The 26448-nt window shown below is 47.4% G+C and overlaps 1 protein-coding gene across 6 annotated transcripts in view; it reads right to left on the bottom strand.

Moving 5' to 3' along the window:
- Positions 1-14584, bottom strand: part of FLNC (filamin C) — a 253022-nt gene extending 238438 nt beyond the window's left edge. For 2 of the 6 annotated variants that reach the window (XM_069629534.1, XM_069629535.1), the window contains exon 1: positions 13502-14583. In XM_069629534.1, the coding sequence (XP_069485635.1) occupies positions 13502-13868 (367 nt within the window). In that variant the 5' untranslated portion in view covers positions 13869-14583. Of the gene's footprint in view, positions 1-12508; positions 12528-13501 lie in introns of those variants that run through there. The other 4 variants (XM_069629536.1, XM_069629537.1, XM_069629538.1 and 1 more) reach the window with 3 other exon arrangements.
- Between the last annotated feature and the right edge of the window lie 11864 nt (positions 14585-26448).

The raw sequence follows: 26448 nt of genomic DNA, 5'->3' as shown, positions 1-26448 counted from the left end.
AGCCGAAAAAAACACACCTATGCTCCTTGATTGGTTTCTCCAAACTGAAGCTGCCAATAGCACATCACAGCTCTCTTGCTCTTTGTCCCGTTACATCCTACTAACAAACCCTGCCACCCCCTTGCATTACAGATACGCCAGAATGCCAAGAGACCACGCAGGTGGCAACAGTGCATGGTACAAGAACCTTTAACATAACATAACATATAGTGATACACGAGGACGGATTGGATAATAACATCTCTTATTGTATGGCATTTCATGACCAATTCCTCCGGCTTCCCAGCGCTGTAATAATAGCTGTTCAACCTCAGAAGAATGAAAGGCAGAGTCAGCCCTGCTAGAATACAAAAATGGGACTGCAGTTTGCACGCAGATGTATGGGGGTGAGCACTTAACATGCTTTGCTATCTTGCCTGCTATGGAAATCATAGCGTGTTACAGGCGGGGCAAAAAGAGCAGCAGACAGGACACTGCTCTACATGTAGGGCTCATGGTGTAACCTGCAGGATAGAGAATATACTAGGAAGGGCACGTGCTCTTTCTTTCTTCTGGGCACAATATATTACATACTGGCACTACATTTTACATTCTGAGTAGCAAATCAAGAGCATAGGCAGGAAAGCGGATGAGGCCTCCAAGGCCGGTGACATTAGGGTACAATTCTACAATCAAGTCACATGGAAACTACGAACACACAAACGCTGTGATACCCTGGGCTCTGGGCGTTAAAAAAATGTTATAAATAAATAAATAAACAACACCATCTCTGCAGGTCCCCCGGGAGAGCTAAGCCTGTAGCAAACCGCCTCCTCTCTGTTCAACCTCTGCAACCCACTCCTGTAAAAAGTGTGTGATCTGTCCATCCCTGCAAACGGGCTACCCAACTCAGGGCTCCTCATTTTATGCACTTTAGAAAGGTAAAAGACTGAGTCAGCCATGTTGGGACTAAAAGCTTTGGACGGCAAGTTATACACTAATTGCCTAAGAAGGTGCGTTTACACAATATTGCGGCCACTCAGCCGACTGGCAAAAACCCTGACTTCACCGTGGAATTTCCAGCATTGTAGCTGCCGACTCAAGGCACTATAAATAAGAAGAATGCGTGTCCTGACTGATGAAGGGCATCTCCTTTCTTGGGTGAGGTCTGGACTTGTGCCAAGTTGACCATTTCAATGGATGGTGTGGCACATTGGGTCAGCACGACTGGCCCAGACATCTTTGTGAACCCTGATAGTCACAGGTGTGAGCCTCAGTAAAGATGACTGGATGTGTGTGCATGTCTCTGACCCAGATACGTTCGACTACCACTTCCAGGAGCTGTAGCCAGCTTAGTGAATGGTGAGGAATCATGGGAGTCGTAGTCCTAAGCATCCGGAGAGCCCAAGGTGGCAGACTGCTGTTCTACGCACATGGCCAGCCATCTGATGTAACCTGAGCAGCCCACTCCCTCCATCAACCGCTCAGCTGAATCAATCCGATACTATCACTGTGTTCCATTTAATGTAACTGTGCAAAACAGTTCTATATGAAAAGCTTAAAACCATTAGATGTCTTTGATTGCTCCGTGGTTAATAAAATGAGTACTGCCGGATATTTGTAGCTTTTTTATGTAGTTAATAGTGGTAAAATAACATGCCACCAATATCAGTAGAGATTATACTAGCATCAGCCTAAAAAAGCCGAACAACATCTGATGCAACACACTATAGTGATAATGATGAAAAGCAACAGGATATTTGTGTTATATTAAGAGCATGTAAAAAGCACTCAAATTCCCAAACTTTTCAAACACAGTTTGGGATTTTCAACTCTTTAAATGTAATTTAGAGAGAAAGCACTATGCCAAAGTTCTTCCTCGTGTTCTATGCAACAATGCCCTTTGCTAATTTTTGGGGGATTACATATTTGCCATTTAGCATCATTATTCTCTGAATTCTCTGGTGTGCTTATTCTGCAAGTCCTCTTCTTTCAGCTTGATCAAATTCATTTGCCTTTCTGTATGAAACAGACCATGAATGGCGCCTATCTTCCACTCAGTTCTCCCCTCCCCCACCTGCACACAGGTGCACTTAATTGTCCATGCTTTGTTATCACTGCAGTGTTGCTCTGGGCTGGTTCCGTTCTCTGTTCCTGCCCTGCCTGCCACCCGTTGTTTAGTCCACTTTTCCCTGTGTTAGCTTTATGGTATGGTAGGGTGACCAGATGTCCCGGTTGTGCCTGGACTGTGCTGGTTTTTGGTGCTCTGTCCCCCTTTCTCAAGATTATGTTTCCATTGGAAACAGCAGTGGTCCCGGTTTTTGGTCGTCGGTCTTATAGCTGACAGGCATGAATGCACAATCTGACACGGAAGAAATTCTGCATTTTACAATTTAAGATGGTGTTAGTTTGTGATAAATTAATCATAATATGTGTTTATTTGAACCGTAACACTTAAACCCCTCTTCTCCTTCCACTGTGAATACTCTGATAACTGCTGCTGGCATCATGTACAGTGCTTCCTGTTTCTCAAATGTACAACAAACAAATGTTTACTTTCTTGCCATTTGAGTTTGCCTCATGCTCGGCTTTGGAACTTCAAGTCTCTGTGTCCATCAATGTTATGCCAAGTTCAGTATCCTTGAGCCACTAGATGTAAATCTGTTCCTTGCACCATGGCCCGAGTAGAAATAAGCATTGACAAAGCCAACAGTGTAGGCTTGTGTATAGGAATTACATAGGTGTGTTCCAGGCACTGCTACGGTATGCACAAGTAATCACACCATTTTCAAGCTCTGATGTTATGCCCAGTTAGCACCATTATGGCAGTGCCTGGCAAATGCCAATCCGATGCCTTTACAAAGGCCACCAAATCTGTTGAGTTGTCCAATGATTGCTCCCAATATTTCAGTAATTTCATTACAACTCATAAAGTGTGGCCGGTCTCATACCTTACCAAGAAATTATCTAGGTGGAAACTCTTACTACCATCCAAGTGTGGTGTTTTCTCAACATCTCTGACAGCCTATCTTCATAAAGGCACTTTAATCTATGCTCAGGTAAGTCTAATTCTTTGGGTCATGTATACGCGGGGTTCTCCATAGACCAATATTTGTAGCTTTAGCTGTTAGTTCCTGCTCTGTGGACTGATGACCGGTGCAGTGCAAAGAACTCTCTAGTGCCACATTCATCAAAGGTGCATCCTTTCTGAACACGGTTCGATGGATTCTAGTTGGCCATTGGCAACATATCCATGCATTATATAGTAAGTAGAGACCCCACACGCTTTCAGTGGTTTATGTGTTTGGCGCGGTGTGGCCGTTCCCGTTACAGCACAATGACCACCAATGATAGTTTGAGACATCCCCGTGCTTCTGTTTCATTTGTAATTGCAAAGTGTGTCCCCTTGTCAGACTGCACTGCATAAGGCCCTGGAGGGCCCCGTATGAAGAGGAGGGACACCTCGAAAGACGTCGGCCACATTTATTGGACTTATTTTATGTGCAATGTGCCTCTCCACTAATTGATCATGTTTGATGTATTAAATCATGATTTTTAATGAAATTGGCGACTACAGAACCCTTTTGTTGAACCAAACTGTTATTCAAAATATATATTTTCAGTAAATATTTGAATGATTAACCGTCCCTAGGGCGCATGTAGAAAGTGTGCAGGGGACAGGAGGATCCCAAGTTTGGGTCCTTCACAATGTCCCACCATCAGCGTTGCTTGCGGTGACTCAGGCCATCTCAGTCTTTCAGCCTTCAGAGGTTGGTATATGAGTACCAATTTTGGTTGGGTAATAATACGTCTATCAGTGTGTTTTCTTGTAAAGCGCTTTGTTGAATGCGCTATATACATGAAAGATTTATCACTGTGAGAGGCATGTAGAAATCTCAGAATTCCTAGCACATAGAAACAACCCCATGGAGACAGTTGGGTGGCAATCCAATGGCTGCAATCCCAGCCCTGACCTCTATAGACGCTGTCACCACTGAAGTCACTCCTTTGCTTGCCTGGCCTGTTTCTTCACACATGCCACTGATCAGTCGTTCCTGAGCTGTGGAAGCCAGAATTGAGAACAGGCAGCTCACAACACTGGCGACTGTGTGGCCCTTTATGAAACACTGTGAATAATAGCCCGGGTTCTTGTCCCCATCCTCCGTCCTACCCAGTACCCCTTACTGAACCGGCCTACTCCTGATCCTGCCTAGGGGACCTATAGGCTCCCGTTCATCTGGGCTATGAAAGAGTTAAATCTCTACATGTATTACCCTGGTGTGTTGAACCATGCATTCCCTGACTCTCTGGTGGATTTAAGCTGCAGGCTCGGCTTGCGCTACCAAATTTGAGCCTGTACTCCTTGAAGGAAGTTATTGGCCAACCTGTTTGCGATCATATCAACAGGATGTCATGGGAGCTCATCTAAAGCATGGGAAGCCTCTTGCACCGTCCCATTCAATCTCGCTTTTCGTTACCCACATAGAGTTCCAAACTAAGGGCTAATTTCCCAGGTAATCATAGGCTCAGCTGCGACAGGAGCAGTGGAGAGAAGTCTATGTTCAACTTATCACGACTGGGACCTTTGCAGAGACAATCCACATGTGCCGGATTGAGGTGACGGAGACCCGGCTAGACGAGATTCGCTGCCGGATGAGCCCTGAGGTTGATCCCAGAATTCATCTGTGCATATGTGATGTTATTGGCATTTGTACCACGTGCCACTTCCATTTTTATGGTGTCCAGACGCTACATGGTACAGGCGATGACAAATGTGGCATTCTTTTTTTTTATTACTCATGTGTAATATAGTTAAAATATAACTTTACACACAATTATAAGTACAGTATATTAACAAATAAATGTTTCCATTAGTAAAAAAAAAAATCCTACATTCCTATTATTCATTTGTACATTTCCATTTCATTCAATTTATCCCCAATTTTGGTCCAAAGCTTTAACACAGCAATAACGAATGATAGTTGATTACCAACCAAGTAGCGAACCCAAAATTCATCCGTTCAAATAGTGTCATATACAAACGTATCATCGTATTGTGACTAATTAGTTGCGACACATTAAAAGATGCCTTACGGTTTCCAATAGGACATCTTTTTTTTACATATATGAGTACGTTTATGCAAGGCCAAGCCCAAACGTGGGCCCAACACTGCCAGGCATGGCAACTGGTTTAGACTCAATAACATGTATATTTTCCTAATACATAGAGAGGGGAATTTCTTAACATATGGTAATCGTCTCTTGGATTCTTTTTTTTAACTTGCTTTAGCATACATGCCAGCATTCCATGCGCACCTGGGAGGGAGATTTCATCAGAGAAATCAGGAGTTGTAAATTTTCCCAAAGGAATGTATTGGGGCTGGAATTATTTTAGGCAGGAGAACATGAAAAATAGCATTATTTCTCACTGAGAAATCAGGAGTCTCCCGCCTAAATCGGCAGTGTTGGCATGCATGCATAGGGTTGTCCAACTCCTGAAAACCTGACGGGTTTTCAGCATATCCCTCATTAATATTCATGAGCAGAAATGTGCACGCATTTAGAATCATTGTGTGCAAATGTAGCTCATGAATATTAACGAGGGGTATCCTGAATATCTGACATGGATCCGGCCCTCTGGTAACTTATTTCTTATGGTTGCATTATCCAATTCCCATTCTATGCGGTGCTCTGCCTCTGGCCAGGGCACTACATTCATGTAATACCTTTATCCTCGTATAACTCCATATTTCATACATCAGTTTGTAAATCGGGTTATCTTGTCTTTTTCAGATTTTGACATACATTATGCATTTATTTATTATTTAGTGCCCGTTTACTAAATGTCACCATCCCCAGCTCCGATCAAATGTGGCATTGCCCTAGTCAAAAAATGAAAGTCTCTGTGCCTAGATCCAGTGTTTACACTGCAATCCCATGCATTGACTATGGGACATACATCCCGGACTGGCTCAGGGTGTACTACCTACGGCGCCCCCCAGGCCCCGCTGCAGATGTGTGTGGGGGGGGGGAGTAGCAGACCCAGCATCCTTGTTTTGGGCAGGCTTTTCTCCTGGAAGAAGAATGCAAGTCTGCGGCTGAACTATGTGCCCCCGCCTCTCCAACCGCCCCACACCACCTCCTCCTCCTCCTCCCGTTCTTGGCTTCCGGCCCAGCAAACTGGCTCTTGAAAATCTCACCATCATTCCAAGCATAAAGAGGTGAGTGAGCCATGGCAGTGCCAAGGGAGGAGTCGAGAGCAGGGAGTTTAGCATCTGTTACCAACACAGGGCAGCAGGAGCAGCGTCCCCCCCCCCCCCCCCCCCACACCCCCCTCGGCATGCCTTGACACGGGAGCCGACCTTTAAAGGCCCTGACCTTCACTGACTTCTCACTCTCGCACAAGAGGGAGGTTTCAGAAAAGATATATGGATATATGTACCGGTGTTTTGTAGAGCGCTGCGCATAGTGTGGACCCATTCAGACCGCTAAAAGGTTATCCCAAGGGTTATGGCTTGTTCATGGCAAAGGGACCTGATCCCGAATATCTGCGTGCAGGGATGGGACCTTACACTCCTCCCGTCCCTCTGTGACCCCAGATCCACTCCCCAAACAAAGGGAAAGCCCCATTGTGTCGGGAGCATTTAATGGGAGGGGGAACCCTGTCCGTTTAACATTGGAATTTTGGGGCATCATTCTAATCAGAAGAGGGCATTAACCCCTGTTGCAAGGACTGCTACAATGTAATTCTCAACATTTTGCCTAAATCATTGCCCACCATGCCACCTTGAGAATGGTTTATAAGATAAGATAAGCACAGCAGCCGAGGGGGTAGTCATAAGGGGTACATGCGTAGCCACAGTCTAAAAATTCAAGCGATGCCAGCTGGCAGGGGCTGAGTGGGGAAGGAGGGGGCGAGCTTCAAACAAGGCCTGAAAACTTTTCCCAGCTCCGATGAAAGGGGTGGCAGTGCCAGCTCCAGCTTCAAGAGCGAGGATTGGCAGCGGGGAGGAGGACAGGAGGGGTGGGCGAGCGAGGATGCGTCTACTGGGGTCCTGGAAGTATCCGCGCCAACCAGCCGTGGGCATGGGGGTGCTGGAGCTGACAGTGATCTGAGCTAGGGGGAGAGGTTACAGGGATTAGGGGGTGCTAGAAGTCAAAGAGGCTCTGAGCGGATCGATGACAATGACAGTGTTTATTGGGGTGCGCCCATTGTTTGATTCATGTTTCATTATGTAATGCTTGTAATGTACTCATTGTTGCTTATGTAAAGCGCTTTGGCTTAAAGCGCTATATAAAAATCTAATGAATACAAATACAGGGGGGGTGCCAAGGTAATTGCGAGAAGAAAGGGACCGCCAATAACAATCCGGAAGTGAAAGAAGGGCCAAAATGGTGGCCTACAAGGGAAAGTAGTGAAGACCCACTGGAGGCCCTACAAGCGACAAACAGGGAGACATGAGTAGTACGAGGCCCAGGGGGAAGAAGCAGGAGCGTATAGGGGGCCTCTGAGAGTACCAATGCCTCTGATCAAATGGGGGGAGGCTCTGAACTGTGGCATCAGCAGTCAGCAGCAATACCATTAAATTAACCCTTCACGCTCAAGGCGAGGGAGCCCTTCCTCTTCTCAGAGCAGAAAAATGCGAAAGAACAGCTGCGCTGCCGCAGCAGCTGTTATTCCTCACGGCGTGCTAGTGCATAATCTCCAGCTCTTCCCTTGCACGTTAGTATGCTTTTATGCTGCGCCAAATCACCAGCGTACGAGTTTCAGGGCGCTGATGCTTGTCCGTGCAGTGGTATACTGTGCCCCGGCCAGGGGTATCCAGACCTCAGTCTGCTGGAGGAAAGACACAGCTGGGGCGGGGTGGCCATGATCATTTCTCCTGTCTCCAGGTCTTTTGCACCCGTGGGGGGCTTTTCAACCCCAAGAGTCATTTGAGTGCCAGTTTAAGTCATGCTTTTACTGCACTCTGTCCCAACAGGCTTAAAAATAACGCACATAGCCTAACTAAAACCTTAAATACGGGAACCAGTGAATGCTTTCCCAATAGGGCCCAAAACTTGAGCAACCTCATGAAGTAAAAGGTCATCATATAAGGGTTATTGCTGATGATTGCTGCTGATGTTGGAGTCCGAAAAAAGAACTCTCCCTTTTTTCCCTTTAGGTAATTACAGACACGCTCTGAGAATGACTTATGAAAACTGCTGGTAAGTGCCAGACCATTTATATAAAGAAATGCATTTAATGCAACAACAAAAAACATTAAGGACCCGATTCATAGAATTCTTTGCGTGGAAAATAGGGTACCTGCGCGCCAAACTGCGCGCAAATCCGCGTTCGTTGATTCATGGAATCAAATGCACAGTACTTTTCCTGGACTCGCGTGGAGTTTGCACAGGTTTGCCACGTCTCTGCGAGTCGTTGTGGGCCTTGCGCGAAACTCCATGCAGAGCGTGGGCATGGCTTGCGCAGAGGGCTGGAAGCGGAACACCAAAAACGGGGAAGAACTTGCTTAAAAAAGTGGGCGTTCCGAGGGACGGCCTGCATGCAGTCCCGTGCACGCCCACAGTTGCGCGCCACGAGACATAGTCATGGATTCAATCGTGAAACCTCTCAGCCGGGAAATGGCCACGCAAGCCTTTCATACTATCCACCACCCGAAGGCAGGCGTAAGTACACTTGCGCATAGGAATCGCAGTGCAGTGGTGCGTTTGCATGTCGGATTTAGGGCTGTGCACGTACGCAGTGTAGTGGGACGCAGGAACGGTTTACGGGGGTTCACATGCAGATTTTACAAGATTTCAACCAACTTACGATTTTTCATATGCATGTTGTTGAGATGTTGGATACAGTTAGCGGGACCCTGCGCAGGTTCCCCGAGATGCAGGCCTGCATGCAGGGGGACCCCACGCACTGTTTCAAGGGTGCATGTATTTGCACCCGGGGGAGCACGCAAATGTAGCTTTCCTGGCTGTTTTTGCTTTGCGTGGGGGTGTATCAGTGGTGTTCCGTGGCCAACTCACGGATACAGTTACTTTACGCAGTAAATTCCCTCAATACGCAGGGCACACATTTTTTAATCTGCGCAGGCTCACGCTGTCTCCTTCTCGGCGCACGGCCCCTGCAGGATTTCTACGCACATTTCCATGAATCAGGCCCAAAATACTGCCCTCATCGAGATGGCATGACTAACACTCGTGTCAACTGCTACACGTATTGGTGTCACAATCAAGTATTATTTCAAGCCAGGTACCTGGAAGCTTTTCAGGTAACAGTGTGTATTTTACACACCCGGAACCTGGAAGCCTTTCAGATCACAGTGTGCATTTTACACACCAGGCACCTGGAAGCCTGTCAGACCACAGTGTGTATTTTACACACCCGGCACCTGGAAGCCTTTCAGATCACAGTGTGTATTTTACACACCAGGCACCTGGAAGCCTTTCAGCTCACACTGTGTATTTTACACACCCAGCACCTGGAAGCCTTTCAGATCACGGTGTGTATTTTACACACCAGACTACTGGAAGCCTTTCAGATCACGGTGTGCATTTTACACACCAGGCACCTGGAAGCCTTTCAGATCACAGTGTGTATTTTACACACCAGGCACCTGGAAGCCATTGAGATCACAGTGTGCACCAGGCGCCTGGAAGCCTTTCAGATCACAGTGTGTATTTTACACACCCGGCTCCTGGAAGCCTTTCAGATCATGGTGTGTATTTTACACACCTGGCACCTGGAAGCCTTTCTGATCACAGTGTGTATTTTACACACCAGGCACCTGGAAGCCTTTCAGATCATGGTGTGTATTTTACACACCAGGCACCTGGAAGCCTTTCAGCTCACACTGTGTATTTTACACACCCAGCACCTGGAAGCCTTTCAGCTCACACTGTGTATTTTACACACCCAGCACCTGGAAGCCTTTCAGATCACGGTGTGTATTTTACACACCAGACTACTGGAAGCCTTTCAGATCACGGTGTGCATTTTACACACCAGGCACCTGGAAGCCTTTCAGATCACAGTGTGTATTTTACACACCCAGCACCTGGAAGCCTTTCAGATCACGGTGTGTATTTTACACACCAGGCACCTGGAAGCCTTTCAGATCACAGTGTGTATTTTACACACCAGGCACCTGGAAGCCATTGAGATCACAGTGTGTATTTTACACACCAGGCACCTGGAAGCCATTGAGATCACAGTGTGTATTTTACACACCTGGCACCTGGAAGCCTTTCAGATCATGGTGTGTATTTTACACACCCGGCTCCTGGAAGCCTTTCAGATCATGGTGTGTATTTTACACACCCGGCTCCTGGAAGCCTTTCAGATCATGGTGTGTATTTTACACACCAGGCACCTGGAAGCCTTTCAGATCACAGTGTGTACTTTACACACCTGGCACCTGGAAGCCTTTCAGATCAATGTTTGTATTTTACACACCCGGCACCTTTTCAGATCACAGTGTGTATTTTACACACCCGGCTCCTGGAAGCCTTTCAGATCACGGTGTGTATTTTACACACCAGACACCTGGAAGCCTTTCAGATCACGGTGTGTATTTTACACACCAGGCTCCTGGAAGCCTTTCCGATCACAGTGTGTATTTTACACACCAGACACCTGGAAGCCTTTCCGATCACAGTGTGTATTTTACACACCAGACACCTGGAAGCCTTTCAGATCACGGTGTGTATTTTACACACCAGGCTCCTGGAAGCCTTTCAGATCACGGTGTGTATTTTACACACCATGCACCTGGAAGCCTTTCCGATCACAGTGTGTATTTTACACACCAGACACCTGGAAGCCTTTCCGATCACGGTGTGTATTTTACACACCAGACACCTGGAAGCCTTTCAGATCACGGTGTGTATTTTACACACCAGGCACCTGGAAGCCTTTCAGATCACAGTGTGTATTTTACACACCAGGCTCCTGGTAGCCTTTCAGATCACAGTGTGTATTTTACACTCCAGGATCCTGGAAGCCTTTCAGATCACGGTGGGTATTTTACACACCAAGCACTTAGAAGTGATTCAGCTCGCAGTGTGTGCTTTATATGCCAATCACACAGGAGCAATCTATACATTCTTTAAACAGATGCAAAACAAAAAGTACACGTTGCCTTAACTATAAACATAGGTCCTTAATATTAGAAAAGGGTCACAGCATAGAAGGGAACTAAGGGCCACAAAGTGCCAGGGCCACTGATGGAAGAGGTTCTTAAGTCACTTTGGTGGAAGGTGAAAGTTGCCTGCCTACTGCCATCAATGCCACCCAGCCTCGTTGACATGCCTTCTCTACCCGGAGACACAGTGACTGGGCAGTAACCTGGGAAAGGCCGGTATAACTAGGCCAGTCCGTCATATATCAGACTAGCCTTTCAGAGGTAACAGCCTGCCAGGAAGTCACCTGCTTCTGACATGCCACCATCTGTGCCCGAGACATACCACACTTCCAGGGGCACCTACCTTGCCCAGCTATTCTCCCACACATGCCATCTTGGTACATCACACGCCCTTCATTACATGATGTTCGGCTTGCCCATGCCACAGGCTCTTCGTCTGAGCCGCCATGGTGCTATTGCACTAGTTGTTCATTACGGCCAGCTGTCTACCCCGTGTAAAGCACCCACTGGCCCTGCCCCAGGGCTGTTCCATTCTGCCAGTGGTATTGTCTGCCATCTACTGTGCATCTAATCATTCCTGCTAGGTATGCTTGCCTCTTACATCCAATCTAGGTGTGCCAGCGTGTCCAGTACAGTCCGCCCAGGGTACGTAACTGGTCCTGCCCAGCGTATAGAGTCGGCCTGCCCTGTCTGCTTCATGTAGACCACTGGGTCTGTCTGCCCCGTGCGCCCCTTCAACTGGGTCACTGCATACACATCACTGGTGCTGCTAGCGCGCCATATAACCTTCAGGCCGACTTGACATACCCACCCTCTTAGACTGGCCTCCACCCCTCCACCCCCTCGAAACGTGCTTGGATGTCGTGTTAAGGTGTTACAAAGCCGACATGACACGCCTCCTTACCACCACACCTGAACACCCTCAGCAGGGTGCCCCCCCACAAGTGGTATGCACCATAATCACCACCACGCCTACACTCCTCCCTAGGCCGGCCCCTCAGATTAAACTATGGACACGAGCTTTATGTGGTCCCGCCCCCCCCCCCCAACTCCACAATGGTATGTGTCCCACCCAGGTCCGTCTCCAGGCTCACCCATAGACACCAGCTTGATGTGCCCCCTTCTCGCCCCCACACCTGTACCCCCTCTAGGCAGGTCCTCAGGATATGCACTCCTTCCTAGCCCTCGCACCTGCACAGCTCCTCCAAACACAAAGATGTGTTTCCAACTCACCCTCATTCCTGTACTCCTTCCCAGGATGTCATCCAGGTGATGTACTGCCCCCTCACCCTCACACCTGTACCCCTCTCCAGGTGGGTACCTCGTGTGATATGTTCTCCTCTCACCAGACACCCGCACCCCTCCGCAGGCCAGTCCCCCCGGCTCACCTATGGACACCAGCTTGATGTGCTCACTCCTCACTCTCGCCCCTGTGGCCCTCCATAGGCTGTTATCCCAGGTGAGGTGTGCTCCTCTCACCCCACGCCTGCACCCCACCCCAGGCCAGCCCCCCAGGCTCACCTATGGACACCAGCTTGATGTGCTCACTCCTCACCCTCGCCCCTGTGGCCCTCCTCAGGGTGTTATCCCAGATGAGTTGTTCTCCCCCACACTCCCCACCCCTAGGCCAGTCCCCTCAGGCTCACCTATGGACACCAGCTTGATGTGCTCATGCCTTACCCCTGTGCCTCTCCCCGAGCTGTTATCCCGGGTGAGATGTTCTCCTCTCACAACCCCGCCCCCCCACCACCCCCAGGCCAGTCCACCAGGATCATCTATGGACACCAGCTTCATGTGCTCACTCCTCACCCCTGCGCCCCTCCCCAGGGTGTCACAGTTATCCCAGATGAGTTGATCTCCTTCCCCCCACCCCCACCCCCAGGCCAGTCCCCTTAGGCTCACCTATGGACACCAGCTTGATGTGCTCACTCCTCACCCTCGTCCCTGTGGCTCTCCCCAGGCAAGTATCTCGTGTGAGTTGTACCCCTCTCACCCTCCACAGACCAGTCCCCCAGGCTCACCTATGGACACCAGCTTCATGTGCTCACTCCTCACCCCTGCGCCCCCCCCCGGGCTGTTATCCCAGGTGAGTTGTTCTCCTCTCACCCCCCCACCCCCAGGCCAGTCCCCCCGGCTCACCTATGGACACCAGCTTGATGTGCTCACTCCTCACCCTCGCCCCTATGGCCCTCCCCAGGGTGTTATCCCAGATGAGTTGTTCTCTTCCCCCACCCCACCCCTAGGCCAGTCCCCTTAGGTTCACCTATGGACACCAGCTTGATGTGCTCACTCCTCACCCCTGCGCCCCTCCCCAGGGTGTTATCCCAGATGAGCTGTTCTCCCCCTCCCCCCCACCCCCAGGCCAGTCCCCTTAGGCTCACCTATGGACACCAGCTTGATGTGCTCGCGGTCCAGGAACTCGAGCGCCACGGACACGTTCTCGAGCTTCATCTGGCGGAAGTTGGGCCGCTGGTGGTACTTGCGGTACATCTTCTTCTGGCTCAGCACCTCCAGCAGCCCGATGAGCTTGAGGCCGTCGGTCAGGTCGCGCTGCAGGTCCCCGATGTGCTTGTGCACGCACTTGAGGTGCTCGTTGCACCAGCGCGTGAAGGTGTTCTGCTGGATCTTCTTCCAGGGCGCGTCCTCGGCCAGGTCCTTCTCCGTGGCCGGCATCTCGTCGGCCTCCTCCTCGGGGTAGAGCAGCTGCGGGGCCGCCGCCGGATCCGAATAGTAGCTGTTGCTGCTCATGGCGACGGGGCGGGGGGCTCGACCCTCTTTATACGCGGGGGGATCGTGGAGCGGGGAGGGAGGATGGCTTCGATTTAGCACGGTGTGCGAGGGGCAGAGCGCGCAGCACCCAAGGCCAGCCTGCAGCAGAGGGCACAGTCCTTCCTCCGCTTCTCAGCGCCTAGACGCACTTTGTTTTAAGCAGGCGCTAAGTAAGTGCCGATACTTTAGTCTGTGCTTTGTTGCTCTTTTGTGCAATAGTTCTGCCCCTTGACGTTGTTCTTTGAGATGTCCCGTCGGCTTTGTTCTCTGCCCCAGTAGTTGTCAGCGAGCCACTTAAAATGAAAAAGAAAGTGCCGTCTTCCAGAGGGAGCCGAAATGAATGGCTAAACAGCGCGGGCTGGCTCTAGTTCCTGGCTGGCGGAGTTCCTCGGTGCTTTCTCGTTCCCTTTCTTCTCTACCAGCCCCCGGTTCGCGACAGTATGTTCTCTTCTTTTTGGGAATCGGAAACTTTCCAGCCCCGCGGGGGAAGTGGTTTTGCGGCGGAAAGGAGTCCTTGAAAGCGGTGCCAGCGGTGGAAAGCAGAAAAAGGGGAGTCCCAGAAACTCGCCAGAAGTCCAGGATCAGACGAGGAGTGATAGCAGCGCCGGGAGCGAGGAGAGTCTGAGGGCCGAGGCAGGAGGATAAGGAGGTGTCCCGCACTCACTCGTGCATTAAAGTGAGCGGCGGGGCAGTAGGTTGGTTTTTAAGAAAGCTGCCGAGCTGGTCCCCCCCTCCCGCCCCCACGTCAGAGAGATGGCGTCCCAGGAATGCCTCTGCCATGACCATATACAACGAAGGGATGAGCGGACGCTAATCCCCCCTCCCGCGGAACAAGCCGGGCGCTAAGGATAGCCAGTGGCTGGGCCCGGGCCCCCCTCTCTCTCCATGACATCCCGCTGTATTTTTAGCCTTCCCGAGTCAGAATTGGGAGCTGGGAGGCCGCCGATTCACCCCCACCTTCTCTTTGTACAACGCGTGGTAGAGAGCCGCCCCCCCTCGCCCGCACATGTCAGTCACAGGTGGCACGCCTGTCTAAACATCTTGCCAAGACCCAGTCCCAGGGAGCAGTCTTCTGCGGAGGGGAAGGGGGCAGCGACTGGACCCTACCTGCTACATGCCCACCCTCCGAACCCCCCGGTGGGCAGCAGTCGAGCAAGCCCCGTGGCGTGTCTGTGGGAGAAGCCGTGCCTGTCATCGGAAGCCCCACTCCCCAGCAGACGGCTGTCCTAGAAAGCATCTGTCAGACGGTCTCCCGGAACTGAAGGGAGACCGCCTCACCGGGCCAATACTCGATCAGACTTTTCTCGAGGAGGGAAACTGAGCAGACACCTCTCTTACCGGTAGCCCCGAGAAGACAGCCTACACAAAAGGGAGGCACCCGCCCCTCCCCAAGAGAAGGCATCCATGCCTGTCGGCCACATTTGTGAAACTGACACTCCGGGTAACTTACTTAACAAAAGGGTGACATTCTTCCCTATGGGGGACATACTCCCAAGTTTCTCCGCCAAACCCATAGAAAGCAGGTTGGCAAACAGGAAGCTGGTACTTTGATTGGCACCTATCAACAGCACAGGTTTTGCACCTACCTCTCCCACTGTCCCACGAACGTCCCCAGCCACTTTTTTGTTTTTTTTACAAAGCCACGCATACCTAGAACACCCACAGTTTGTTTGTTTGTTTAATCATTTATAATGAGCACCTGACCCAGGGGTGGCAGATTGTCACTATACGAGGCATTGCAATACATTGTAAACATGATTTTACCCATTTCCTCATAGTAGACTCCGTGTATCTTGGCACAGAGGACCACAACATGCATGCTGAAACCCTGCACAGATATGAAACGTGAATTAAATTGGATTTAGATGATTCGCGCTCTGCCTTCTTAAAGTTAAGTGAGCAGAATCATGCTATGAAATGAGTTCAAAGTCCTCCAAATAGGTCCACCAAAAGAATGGTTTATTCTCATTGGGGTCAGCCGACACATGTTTTGACCTTAGTCGTCCTCAAGGCTGACAGAGAAATGATATCATACATAAATTAAAATCAGGGTGTCCTACAAATGAGTGTGCATGAAACAAAACATTATTGTGTCGCGTTTCATATTTTCAAGGCCCTTATGGGTGGGCCTTGTGGGACGGGTGATGCAGCCTGCCAAGAGGCATCATTTAAGTGGTCAAATCGCACTACTAAGGATTCGAACCCATGCTTTTAATTGTATTAACCTGCACAGATATGGTTGCATGCCAACAAGCCATTCTCGGGCACTTTGAGGCCCACATCAGTGATGTAATGTGATGGGTTGTGCCCAGGTCTACTGTGTCAGCAGATACCAGGTTAACACCATCTAATGGCATGGCAACAATGCCAAGGGTGGCATTGGCAGCAGCGATTGCCTATCTCCTCCCTGCCCATGATTAGAGCATTGTGTGCCATAGAGATGCCACTGTTGCCTGCAGGCTTTCGGCGCTTAACAAATAAATAAATAACTAAAATAAATAGATAACGGAAAGTCAACACATGCATGCTGTGACAAGGCCAGTTCATAGGGAGTTTCTGTACGGATGTCGACACCCCCCATTGTCTCGGGAGGATAGCTCAGCAGCAACATGCTCGACTTGGAAGCAAGTCGACACTGAACAGCCCAAGTTCAAATCCCGGATCTGCACTTAGACACCTCTGGGTATTAAGTGCGTTATAAATAACCTATCATATCATACCCTAGGAGTGTGTGGAGGAAGTTGGGTCCCAGATGTGGTGAGAGCTCGTGCTCTCGTTCACCTGGCCTAGCACGGTGGGCCTGCCTCCCATCCCGGTAGCAGCAACAAAAAACCTTGTTTTATTTTTGATGGCCAACTCTTCTTCATGCAACAAATCCAGTATCTTAGAAAAAGATATCATTCAGTGCTAGAACTGGAAAAAATGTACCGTGGGGATCCCCCACCCCTTTTATTCCACGGGAAGAGGGAAAGGTGAAGAGCCCAACCCGGGTGAAGCAACACCTTTCTTTTCTAGGAACCCAATTCTGTTGATTTGCATGAAAGCAAAGAGCCTCTTGGTACTATAAGAATGAGCACATTATTTCATATTTGAAATGTGTCTGTGATAGTGATTCAGCAAGAAAGCCTTCTGAGCATGCGATGCAAGTTCTTCTCTCTGCTCCTTTCATTTGTGGCAATTCTCACCCTAAGAGACAAATGTTAGTAAATCGCAAGACATACCCATTTGGACAGCTTACTCACAGGTGGCGAGACTTGGTCACTTTAAGTCTCGCTTGCACGAGAATCCTGAAGCACTGCTTGCGAGTGAAGCTCTCAAGGCCGGGCTCTGGGGCAGATTCTGGAGACTACTGGGTTATCCCACTGTGCTCCCGCAAGAGAAACATTGCTGGAGCACAGCTCTTTGTGTTCTGACCCATTTCCTACGCTGATCTCATTAAGATCTCGTAGGCACCTCCATATGCAGAACCGTATGCATCCCCTTTTGAACGAGTCTCGTAAAGTCAATGTGACCAGAGCGAAGGTCCTATACCAATTAGACGTAACAGTCTATTTCTCTCAGGCTCAACCCAGGAGAGCACTTACCCCTGCGTTGACCTTTCCTCACTGGTTCCTGGTTGAAGCAAAAATTGAATTCAAAATGCTCAGTATGATCCATTGGGCCTAGTGGGTGGTGAGGTTAGGTCCTACCAAACTACAGTGGAAAATTACTAAACAATGCCCATCCAGACCCCTGCAATTTTGAAGCTGAAAACCCCTGAAATCAACCGCAGCTAAAAACAGGTACAAGGGAAGAACGTTAAACTCCCTCTGACCACCAGATCTGAAAAATCTCACATCAAATTTCAGAAAAGGGAGCCTGCAAATAACATTTGATAACATCAGACAAGTCAAGGGAAAACTGTATAGTAGAGATAATCTTGGAGGAGGTACCCAAGAACAGTCGTGGGCATGGCTGGCAGGGGCGTTGGCAACAGATCAGCGAGCAGCATAGCCCCCACCCAGTGAAGACGGGAGCCCTGGGGAAGATCAGCACAAAGAAATGTCCCCCGTCTTCTGGAACACAAGAGGCTTCACCCATCTCTTTAATGGGTGTGAGCTAAGCTTTGAAGACCATGATATATTGTGTTTCCAGGAGACCTGGTTAACAGATAAACAACTCTTGCAGGGCTTTACGGTTTATACAAATTCAGCTAGTAATGGCATAAAGGGGAGACCGATAGCGGGTTCTGTTGATTGTCTTGAAAAACACGCTTTCGATGATGGTAATCATGGAAACATGCCCTTCTCCATTGATCTAAGCTTTACTTATAACACGCCAGAATGTTCCTATTATTGAATCTCTATTGGAACACAGCTTCACCGGGGGCAGAAGGTTTCACCAATTTGGTTATGTACCTAATCGAAGAGGCATTGGGGACCTGGCCTCCACTGGACATCTTGATTTGTGGAGACTTAAACATTCATTGTTTCGAGGCAAATGCCACCCCCATTCTGGAGCACACTAATCATTTTTTAACAAGTCAAGAAATCAGGGGCACGTCCTGCAGGACTGTATTAGAAGACAGGAATATTTACATGGTAAATGGACAGTTGAAATGAGATGTTCCAGCTTCTTGTACATGGAGAAGAGAGGTGGACAAAAAAACCCTTGATTATGTCTTCGTGTCAGAGGACCTCTTCCTTGTGCTGACGGCCATGACGGTGACACAGGCGTTGGCGAGTGATCATGCAATGGTATGTGTTACTTTTAAGGGATGCAAGAGGATAAAGCGAAAGAACATACAGGCGGATCTCATTGTAAATCAAGGATGTAACAGACGAGTGCACGTGCAGTTGGTGCTCACCAGAAAAATACAAGAGGTCCACCAACAGGATCAGAAAACAGAACTAATAAAAATGTCTATGTATAAAGAAGTAAGGGTTAAGGGTACCTGGTCCACTTTTAAAAAGCTACATTCTTTTGATAGGGAGGTTTCCCTTAAAAAAAAGGACCTGCAAAAGAAAATCATTGAGTGTAGAAGGAAAAAAAACGATCAACATACTTGTTCATAAAAAGCTCATTCAGCAATGTAAAAACGATCTGAAAGGCCACAAATGGCTAATGCACCAGCGAGATGCGGAAGTAATGATGGATACAAACTCAGCAAAGAACACAAGCCAAATGTGGAGTCTTTTCAATAGGCAATTTACACCTCAAGAAGCTTTTATAGATAATGCTGTCTGAGAGGAGGGATGGATACAACATTTTAACACTTTATTTACTACAAATGAGGTGAAAATACAACCTCAGGAAAAGAAGATGAAAGGTGGTTGGTTATTCGCAACTGATAAAGAGGCGATAAAATCTCTGGGTGACGGGATCCGATGGAATTACCAACCTCTTATTAAAACAGGATCCTAAAAAATGGGCCACTACACTGTCTAAATGCTTTTATGAGATTAAAATAAAGGGTGTAATCCCTAATTCTTGGCACTCTTCAATTGTAGTTCCTATATTCAAGAAGGGCGATAGGTCAGTTCCTGCAAATTACAGACCTATCGCCCTATTGGATGTGTCCGGCAAGTTACTTGGTGCATTACTAACAAAATCTATTTGGACTAGGAGCAGAAATACAAGACATTGTGACAAATGGCAAGCATGTTTTGTTGAGGGCATAAGGACTGCCCTCAACTTATTTTTGATCAACCTGCTCAAGTCAAACACTAAACGGAAAGGTAAGGGCCAGATCTATTTGGCATTAATTGATCTGGTCAAGGCTTTCGATACAATCGAACAAAAGCGTCTATGGGAGAGACTGAAATCATGGAACTCTGATGGCCCTACATACAAACATTAACTTGCAGGTCCGATTAGATAAAAAGCGATCTTTATCTAAGCCAATTGAAACATCAAAGGGACTGAAGCAGGGATGTTCATTGGCACCCACAATATTTAATCTCTTTATTTCGGATATGGAAAAAGCATTCCAAGAAGTGAGATGTTTTCCACCACGGGTGACAGAAGTATCAATTAGCCACCTTCTATACGCTGATGACATCATACTCTTGGACCAAACTAAAGTCTGTCTCTAAAGACAGTTGAGTGCCCTCCAAATTTATCTAGAGGAAAATGGGCTCAGGATCAATGTATCAAAATCAAGAATCCTGTTCCTAAGTGGGAGTAACGGTCAAAAGAAGCATCCAAGAGGAGAGACTTGGTATCTGAAAGGAGAAGAAGTGAAACAAGTTGCATCCCTCATATATTTAGGAATGTCGATTGACAACAGCGCTTGTGATGCACAAAGAGATGTTGATCTTAGCAGTAATCATCGTAAATTGGCTTCTCAGGCATGTCTTTTATGCGGGAAATACTGTAAGTAGTCACTGAAGCCATTAATTGACTTTTACCGCCTTATAGTGGCTCCTATCCTTACATATGGAGCAGAGTCCTCATTCTCGTTACCTGCGGCATTTCGGGCAAAGTTGGAGGCCATCTTTTGGAGAAGGGAACTCCAAGTGCTGCAAAGTTTACTGATTCAAGTGATAAGACAAGAATTGGATCTTAAGTCATTATGCGCTATTACAGTATCGAAATGTCTTCTAGGTGAACCAAAGGGGGGATTTAAAAGCTTGAATAGTGCACTGCAATTGCCCATGCAAACCACATTACATGGCTGGAAACAGATCTGCGGGGCAATATTGGAGTATGTGGGCTCCTCGCAAGAGTCTCTGAAACTTTGCCCGGGAAAAAGTTAAGTCCAATTATATGATCAAGACTGGATAGAAACCTGTGAAAAGAGGACATCAAGGTACCTGTACAGGCACTCTAATTTAGAGAGAACATCAAGAGGAACGTTGCCAAAATATCTATTAAAATTCCCAGATCACTTACTCAGACATCAATTTATGAGGTTCCGTATGAACCTATTACCCACAAGGGAAATTATGGAAGCGAGGCTAAAAAACAAACTACAAAGAAAGACAGTATGTAGACTTTGTAATGCTCCTAGGGAAACTTTATACCACCTGACATTAATATGTCCGCGTGTGGCAGAACAAAGATGTCGATGGCTCGGAAGGTTCTTGATTCAATTTTCTACGTTATCTGCAGAGGACTGGTGGGGGCACTTGCTCTCGGGAGACCGAGTTTCGATCACAAGTGCCCTACTTGCATATTTGAAAGAAGTATTCGGTCTACTGGAAAAGTAGGATAAAGTTTGGATGGAAATACAAGACCTCGTGTTAGACTGCTAAGTGTTTATGGTTGCTGATAAAGGGGTTATTCCCCCTGTTCACATATATGAACAATGTTCTTCAATCATTGTACTTTTATCTGTTTTTGTTCTCTTTTATACATTTCCGTCTTATTGGATGTAAATCATGTGTATATAGTATAAGGTTTGCTTGTTAAAACCATGTCTAAATAAAAAAAAAGTCAGATACAGATCAGAACCCTGATCACTAAGAAAGCTTTTGGCCTTTCGCTTTGTTTGTTATGACCCCTCACTTCAAATCTATTAATTGCTTCTTGATACGCTATATACTTATTATTATTATTATTATTATTATTATTATTATTATTATTATTATTATTATTATTATTATTATTATTATTATTATTAACATTGTTATATTATTATTATGGTATTTATTGAGCACAGATCTAGCTTTAGGAAGCAATGAGCAGTATACAAGTCATAGGGGGAAGTACGTGGCAAGGGAATTAGAGTGCAAGGGATCAATACAAGGGAGCAGAGTGAAGGAGAAAGCAGTTAGTGTGAAACTAACTAGTTTGTGTGCATTTGTGAGAAGGATCCCTCTATTTGTGTGCCGTGTTGTAAGTATTGCAGCAACACCAACTTGTGCTTTGAAAGTTGCTCGCCTGCTCAACACGCCAGGGAGTGAGCAGAGTGAAGGAGAAAGCAGTTAGCGGAAGTTGCAGACATAAGAGGCTGCACTCCTCCGTGCAGACTATAAGCAAGTCTACTTTAGGCTTACCTTTACACCCCATTGCATTTCCATTTACACTATATGAACTGCGCAGCAAGTCAGTGTGATTAATGAACTTCCGGGGCACCATTGGTCCAGGGAAGAATATTGGTTTCTAAACCATCAATCAGCCCCTCACCTCTAGTATACCAGAAGTGAACCGAACAGATTGGAACACAAGTACATTATAAACCTCCTTGTCCAATTTTTGGTAATGGGGACAGAATGCCAGACTTATCTCTGCAAGGTTGCGGATCGTTGGTTAGTTTCAGCACAGAGAAAATGCAATTATTACCCAATGATAAAATGGACTGTCCAGTGAAGCCAGTTCTAGCAGACTTCAATATACAACCCACCCTGTAAAGGAACACAGAGGATAGACAGTTTGACGAAGGAAAGGGATGCACTCTGGATACTGACAGGAGGGTAGCTGGTAAAGTAATCAGTCTTAATGTTGAAGGTTATTTGGTTTCAGCACCAAGGGGCAAAGGGTCGTAACTGTCTCAAGGGGCATTCGGAGAAGGACCATGAGGGCAGAACCACATATGTACCTGGTGCTTAAGATGTTCTTGATGCTCGACAGCGCTGAGGTGGTCCCAGGGCACTTGGCAGCTCCTAAGACAGAGTTTCAGATGGGAGACAGCTGCGGGTGTCAGGCAGCAGGCAGTTTGGCAAGCAAGACTGGACGGTTGGCTGCAGGCTGGCCTACACGGTGGCTCAAGGTCTAGAATCATTGTCTCTGTGCTGGTTGGTGGATCTGAAATGCTGGTTGAGGCGTCTTGGACGGCTCTTGTGACTGCAGTGTGACAACAGTCAGCGGTGCATCCGGTTGCGGTTCAAGGATCCGACTGTCTTGAAAAAGTCCTTAAAAGCTGGACGCTGATTGATGCTTGTGTGGTACTCCTCCTAGCTTCTTCACGGGGCTTGTGTGGTCCTTTCAAGGCAGATGGCCCAAAGCTTAGTAGAGTGTTTGCAGGCAACAGCATTGTCCTTAGTTCAGAGACTCCCTGGCACTTCACACCTAGGAAGCTTGCTGGCAGAACCTAGCAGGGCATGCTGTGTGCTATGCTGGGGACTGGTTCTGGAGCTGCTGGACAGGTCCTCTGAGTCTGGTATCACCCTCTGTTCCCTGGATGATATTTAGGTGAGAGATCATGCTTCCGTCTTGGAACTCCTGGCCTTCCTTCACTGGCAGAAGATGTGAGGTAGACTATACCTTTAGCCCGGGTCCAAAAGAGTCCTTCTTCTTACTCCTTTAAAAGTTATCAGATGATCTGCTAAGTGAGGTGTTCAGCCCTTTTTTAAAGCCAAATGGGCCTGAGTAATTGGTGAAGGCCAAGCCTACTTTAATAAACCAATCCTGGGCCCCTACCAACAATCTTCTGTTTTGCATGAGGTCAGGGCCAGAGTGCTCGGCAAAAGGAAAGGTAAGCAGTGACAACATATACCTAAATCACACCCATCTTCCTGTCTGTTGTAGATCAAAGTGTCTCTCTGGTTAACTGAGCCCTCTGTGACTCTTGATGAAAGCGCAGGTCTCCCTTGAAGTTTGTGATGAGAGCAGACTTCCTGTCTCTCCCAAATCACATACTTCTCGCTCTGAAAGGGATCTGCTCTGCAGGGGGGTGCCTCTGGGAAATAGTGGACACAGGCACGCATTTCACTGCCTTTCATACAGAGGGGTGGGAACTAGCTTCAAGTTGACACATTGCATACCAAAGGGGTGTTAGCCCCACTTTCCTGTTGTCTGTCCGGCAACCAAGCCCCTTCCAGGTTTGCCTCAATTATCTCTCATTAGTATGCACTGCCACCAGCCGAACTGAACAATGGGAAAGCAGATTCATGGAGCCTTTGATATTTAAATTAGGCTGCCCATGGCCGGAGAAAGGTGTGGCTTCCCCCTTCTTAAGATGCTTTGATGTACCCATGGCTGTCACATTCCATCTGAACATGACAGGGGAGGTCAGCATCTGTAGGTTGTGTCCTCCTGGAGTACTATGCGCTTTGTATGGTGAGCAGAGAAAATGTGTGTGGAATGGTCTCACGCATTTTAGGAGGCTGATCTCCTATTATTCATTTCATTATCAGAAAATCACAGTGACTGCCCTTTAGCCTAAATCGACTCTCACAGGCCCCTCCAGGTAGCACAGCATGACAATGATCCTATGGATGGATCGCCAGCGCAGTCCGTTGCTGGCGTTACTCCTAGCTGTGCAACCAACCAAATGACCCTATTTTCCCAACTTCCAGGCCTTTAATGCCCTCCATCCATATTATTAATATCTACAATGGACATGTGAGCTGATCCATCTATGGATGGGGCCGCTCATGAAAGGGAACTCTAGCTCCTGCAGAAAGTGGGGACCTGAAGACACCCATATCCAAACTAAACCAGAGGGTTATTACAGCTCTGAAGAACATTTCTAAGAACTCTACAATAACAGCGGATATTCAAGAACATTTTTAAGAACCCTACAATAACAGGAGATATTCAAGAACATTTCAAAGAAATCTACAATAACAGGCGACCTTCAAGAAAATTTGTTAGCCATCTACATACATCAGAAAAAGCAGCTCCCAAACATATGGCAATGACTAATTTACAATCAAACCAGGATTCTCGGGGACAACCAGAGGGTGTTCCCCAAATGTCTAATAAAGAAACACAAGGGGATAAACGTGCTCAATTTCAAACGACGCTGACACCACAAGCACCATCTTCTATGAATATGCCTTTGCGCCTAAATAAAGAATGACTAGTGCTGCAAGTTACAATATTTGCTTCTCAGAGCGTGGTTTGAAATTAAAACCAAGCCACTCAAACACAATCAACTTCGGGCATGTGGTCTGATTAAGATACGTCTCACGCTCCCTCACATTTAATTGCCATAGAAAAGCACTGTTCTCCGCCTTCTAAAGTGGCTCAATTTTTACCTATTACTTTGGTTCAAAAGCAAACGAAGAAGGGTAACACTTCTCTGGTCCCTGTATCAGAGTTTACCAAACCAAAGTATTGAATGGCCTCAAAAATCATGGTCTATCGCACACACATATAAGTCAAGATGCAAATCTCATGGCAACTCTGACCTGCCCTTATTATATAAATCTGGAGTTTCTTCTTGAGTAGGAGCATCTGATCACCCTAAATTGGCAGAGCGTACTAGGTCTCTTTCATGGGATACCCGAGCTATCTCTTTTAACCTGCGCGGACATTGAACAAGTGATCTTTCCAGATGACGAGCAAACCGACATTGTAAGACTGACACTAATCCAAAATGATCATGAACATGCTCCTTGCTGAAACTGACACTTCAAATCAAATGGGCTATCAGATTATTTTGTGCGATGCCTTGAAGCTCCAAAAAGGAAAGATCAACCAAACTGCCGGGATTTGGTGGGACATAGGAGGCTTTGGGGAACTATTAAAAATAAAAATAGGACCAGGCCCCTCGGGTGATCGAGTGGTAGAACTATCTGGGAATTACAGGGGTCCACTGAAACAACATTATGATTGGTCTTGGTTGCCTTAGACTCTTGCTCTACATTTTAGGAAGCTAGGTGCAATGGGTACGGGCCTTTAACACAACTAAGGCAATGGAAGATATACAAATACTTTCGTGGAATTCCTGAGCATTCAACAATTTCATTAATAATGATGATATGGCAGTCCTTTTTAATAGGCACACAGCGATCCACTTACAGGAGACCTGGCTGACAACACGATTGTACTCAGATGACTTTATGATAATCCAGCAAGATGCCATTGCCTCACAGGGAAGCAGATCATCCAGTGGTCTGATGATAGCAGTAGGTCTAATATTATAACTAGATACGTCGTCTGCTCAAATAATTATTCTGGCTTTCTGGCAGCAAAAGGTTCATTTAAGGGAGTGGTCTTCTAACTTTTTTGGCCTCGGTCCCCCTGAGCAAAATGTGGGCAAACCGGCGCACACCAAAAATAACAAATGGACACTAAGTCCAAATAGCTATGAACTATCGCATGCCGTCGCTGCACCCTGCTCCCAGTATAATCCCTGGGCTCCCCCACCTGCTCCCATCACAGTCTCTGGACTCCCTCATCCCACTCCTAGCCCAGTCCCTGGGCTCTCCCCACCCCACCACAGACCATGGCCTCTCCCCATCCTACTCCCGCCACTATCCCATGGCTCCCCCCATCCTGCTCCCACCACAGTCCTAGGGCATCAGCGGCTGTTGAATATTTTAAGTGGAGGGGCATAAATATTTCCCCCAGATATCCCAAAGTGAGCGAGCGGAGTGAGATAGCCCAAACCAATCTAGAGGAGCTTGGGGTCCAGGGGATTCTCCCCTGGGAATATTTTTAAAATAATGGGTTAAAATGCTTCACTTTACAGCAGACTTGTTTTTTATTAACTCTACTTACCACTCCTACCTCCCATACTTAAACTGCACAGCTTATTAACAAGTCTTTCTAGAACAAGGCTCATCATGTGAGACAGTAGAAGGAAAGAAGAAGCAACATTATACTATATGCTAAATCTGATCTTCAGCATGCAATGAATATTGTGTGTAATGATAGCCGTGTGCAAGTAAATGGTACCATTACACAT

Source organism: Ambystoma mexicanum, chromosome 12 (genome assembly GCF_040938575.1).
Source record: "Ambystoma mexicanum isolate Mex_15411 chromosome 12, UKY_AmexF1_1, whole genome shotgun sequence".
In the NCBI taxonomy this organism is placed as follows: Eukaryota; Metazoa; Chordata; class Amphibia; order Caudata; family Ambystomatidae; genus Ambystoma; species Ambystoma mexicanum.
Note: the sequence above shows the minus strand (reverse complement) of the source record. Positions and strands in the feature narration are given on the sequence as shown.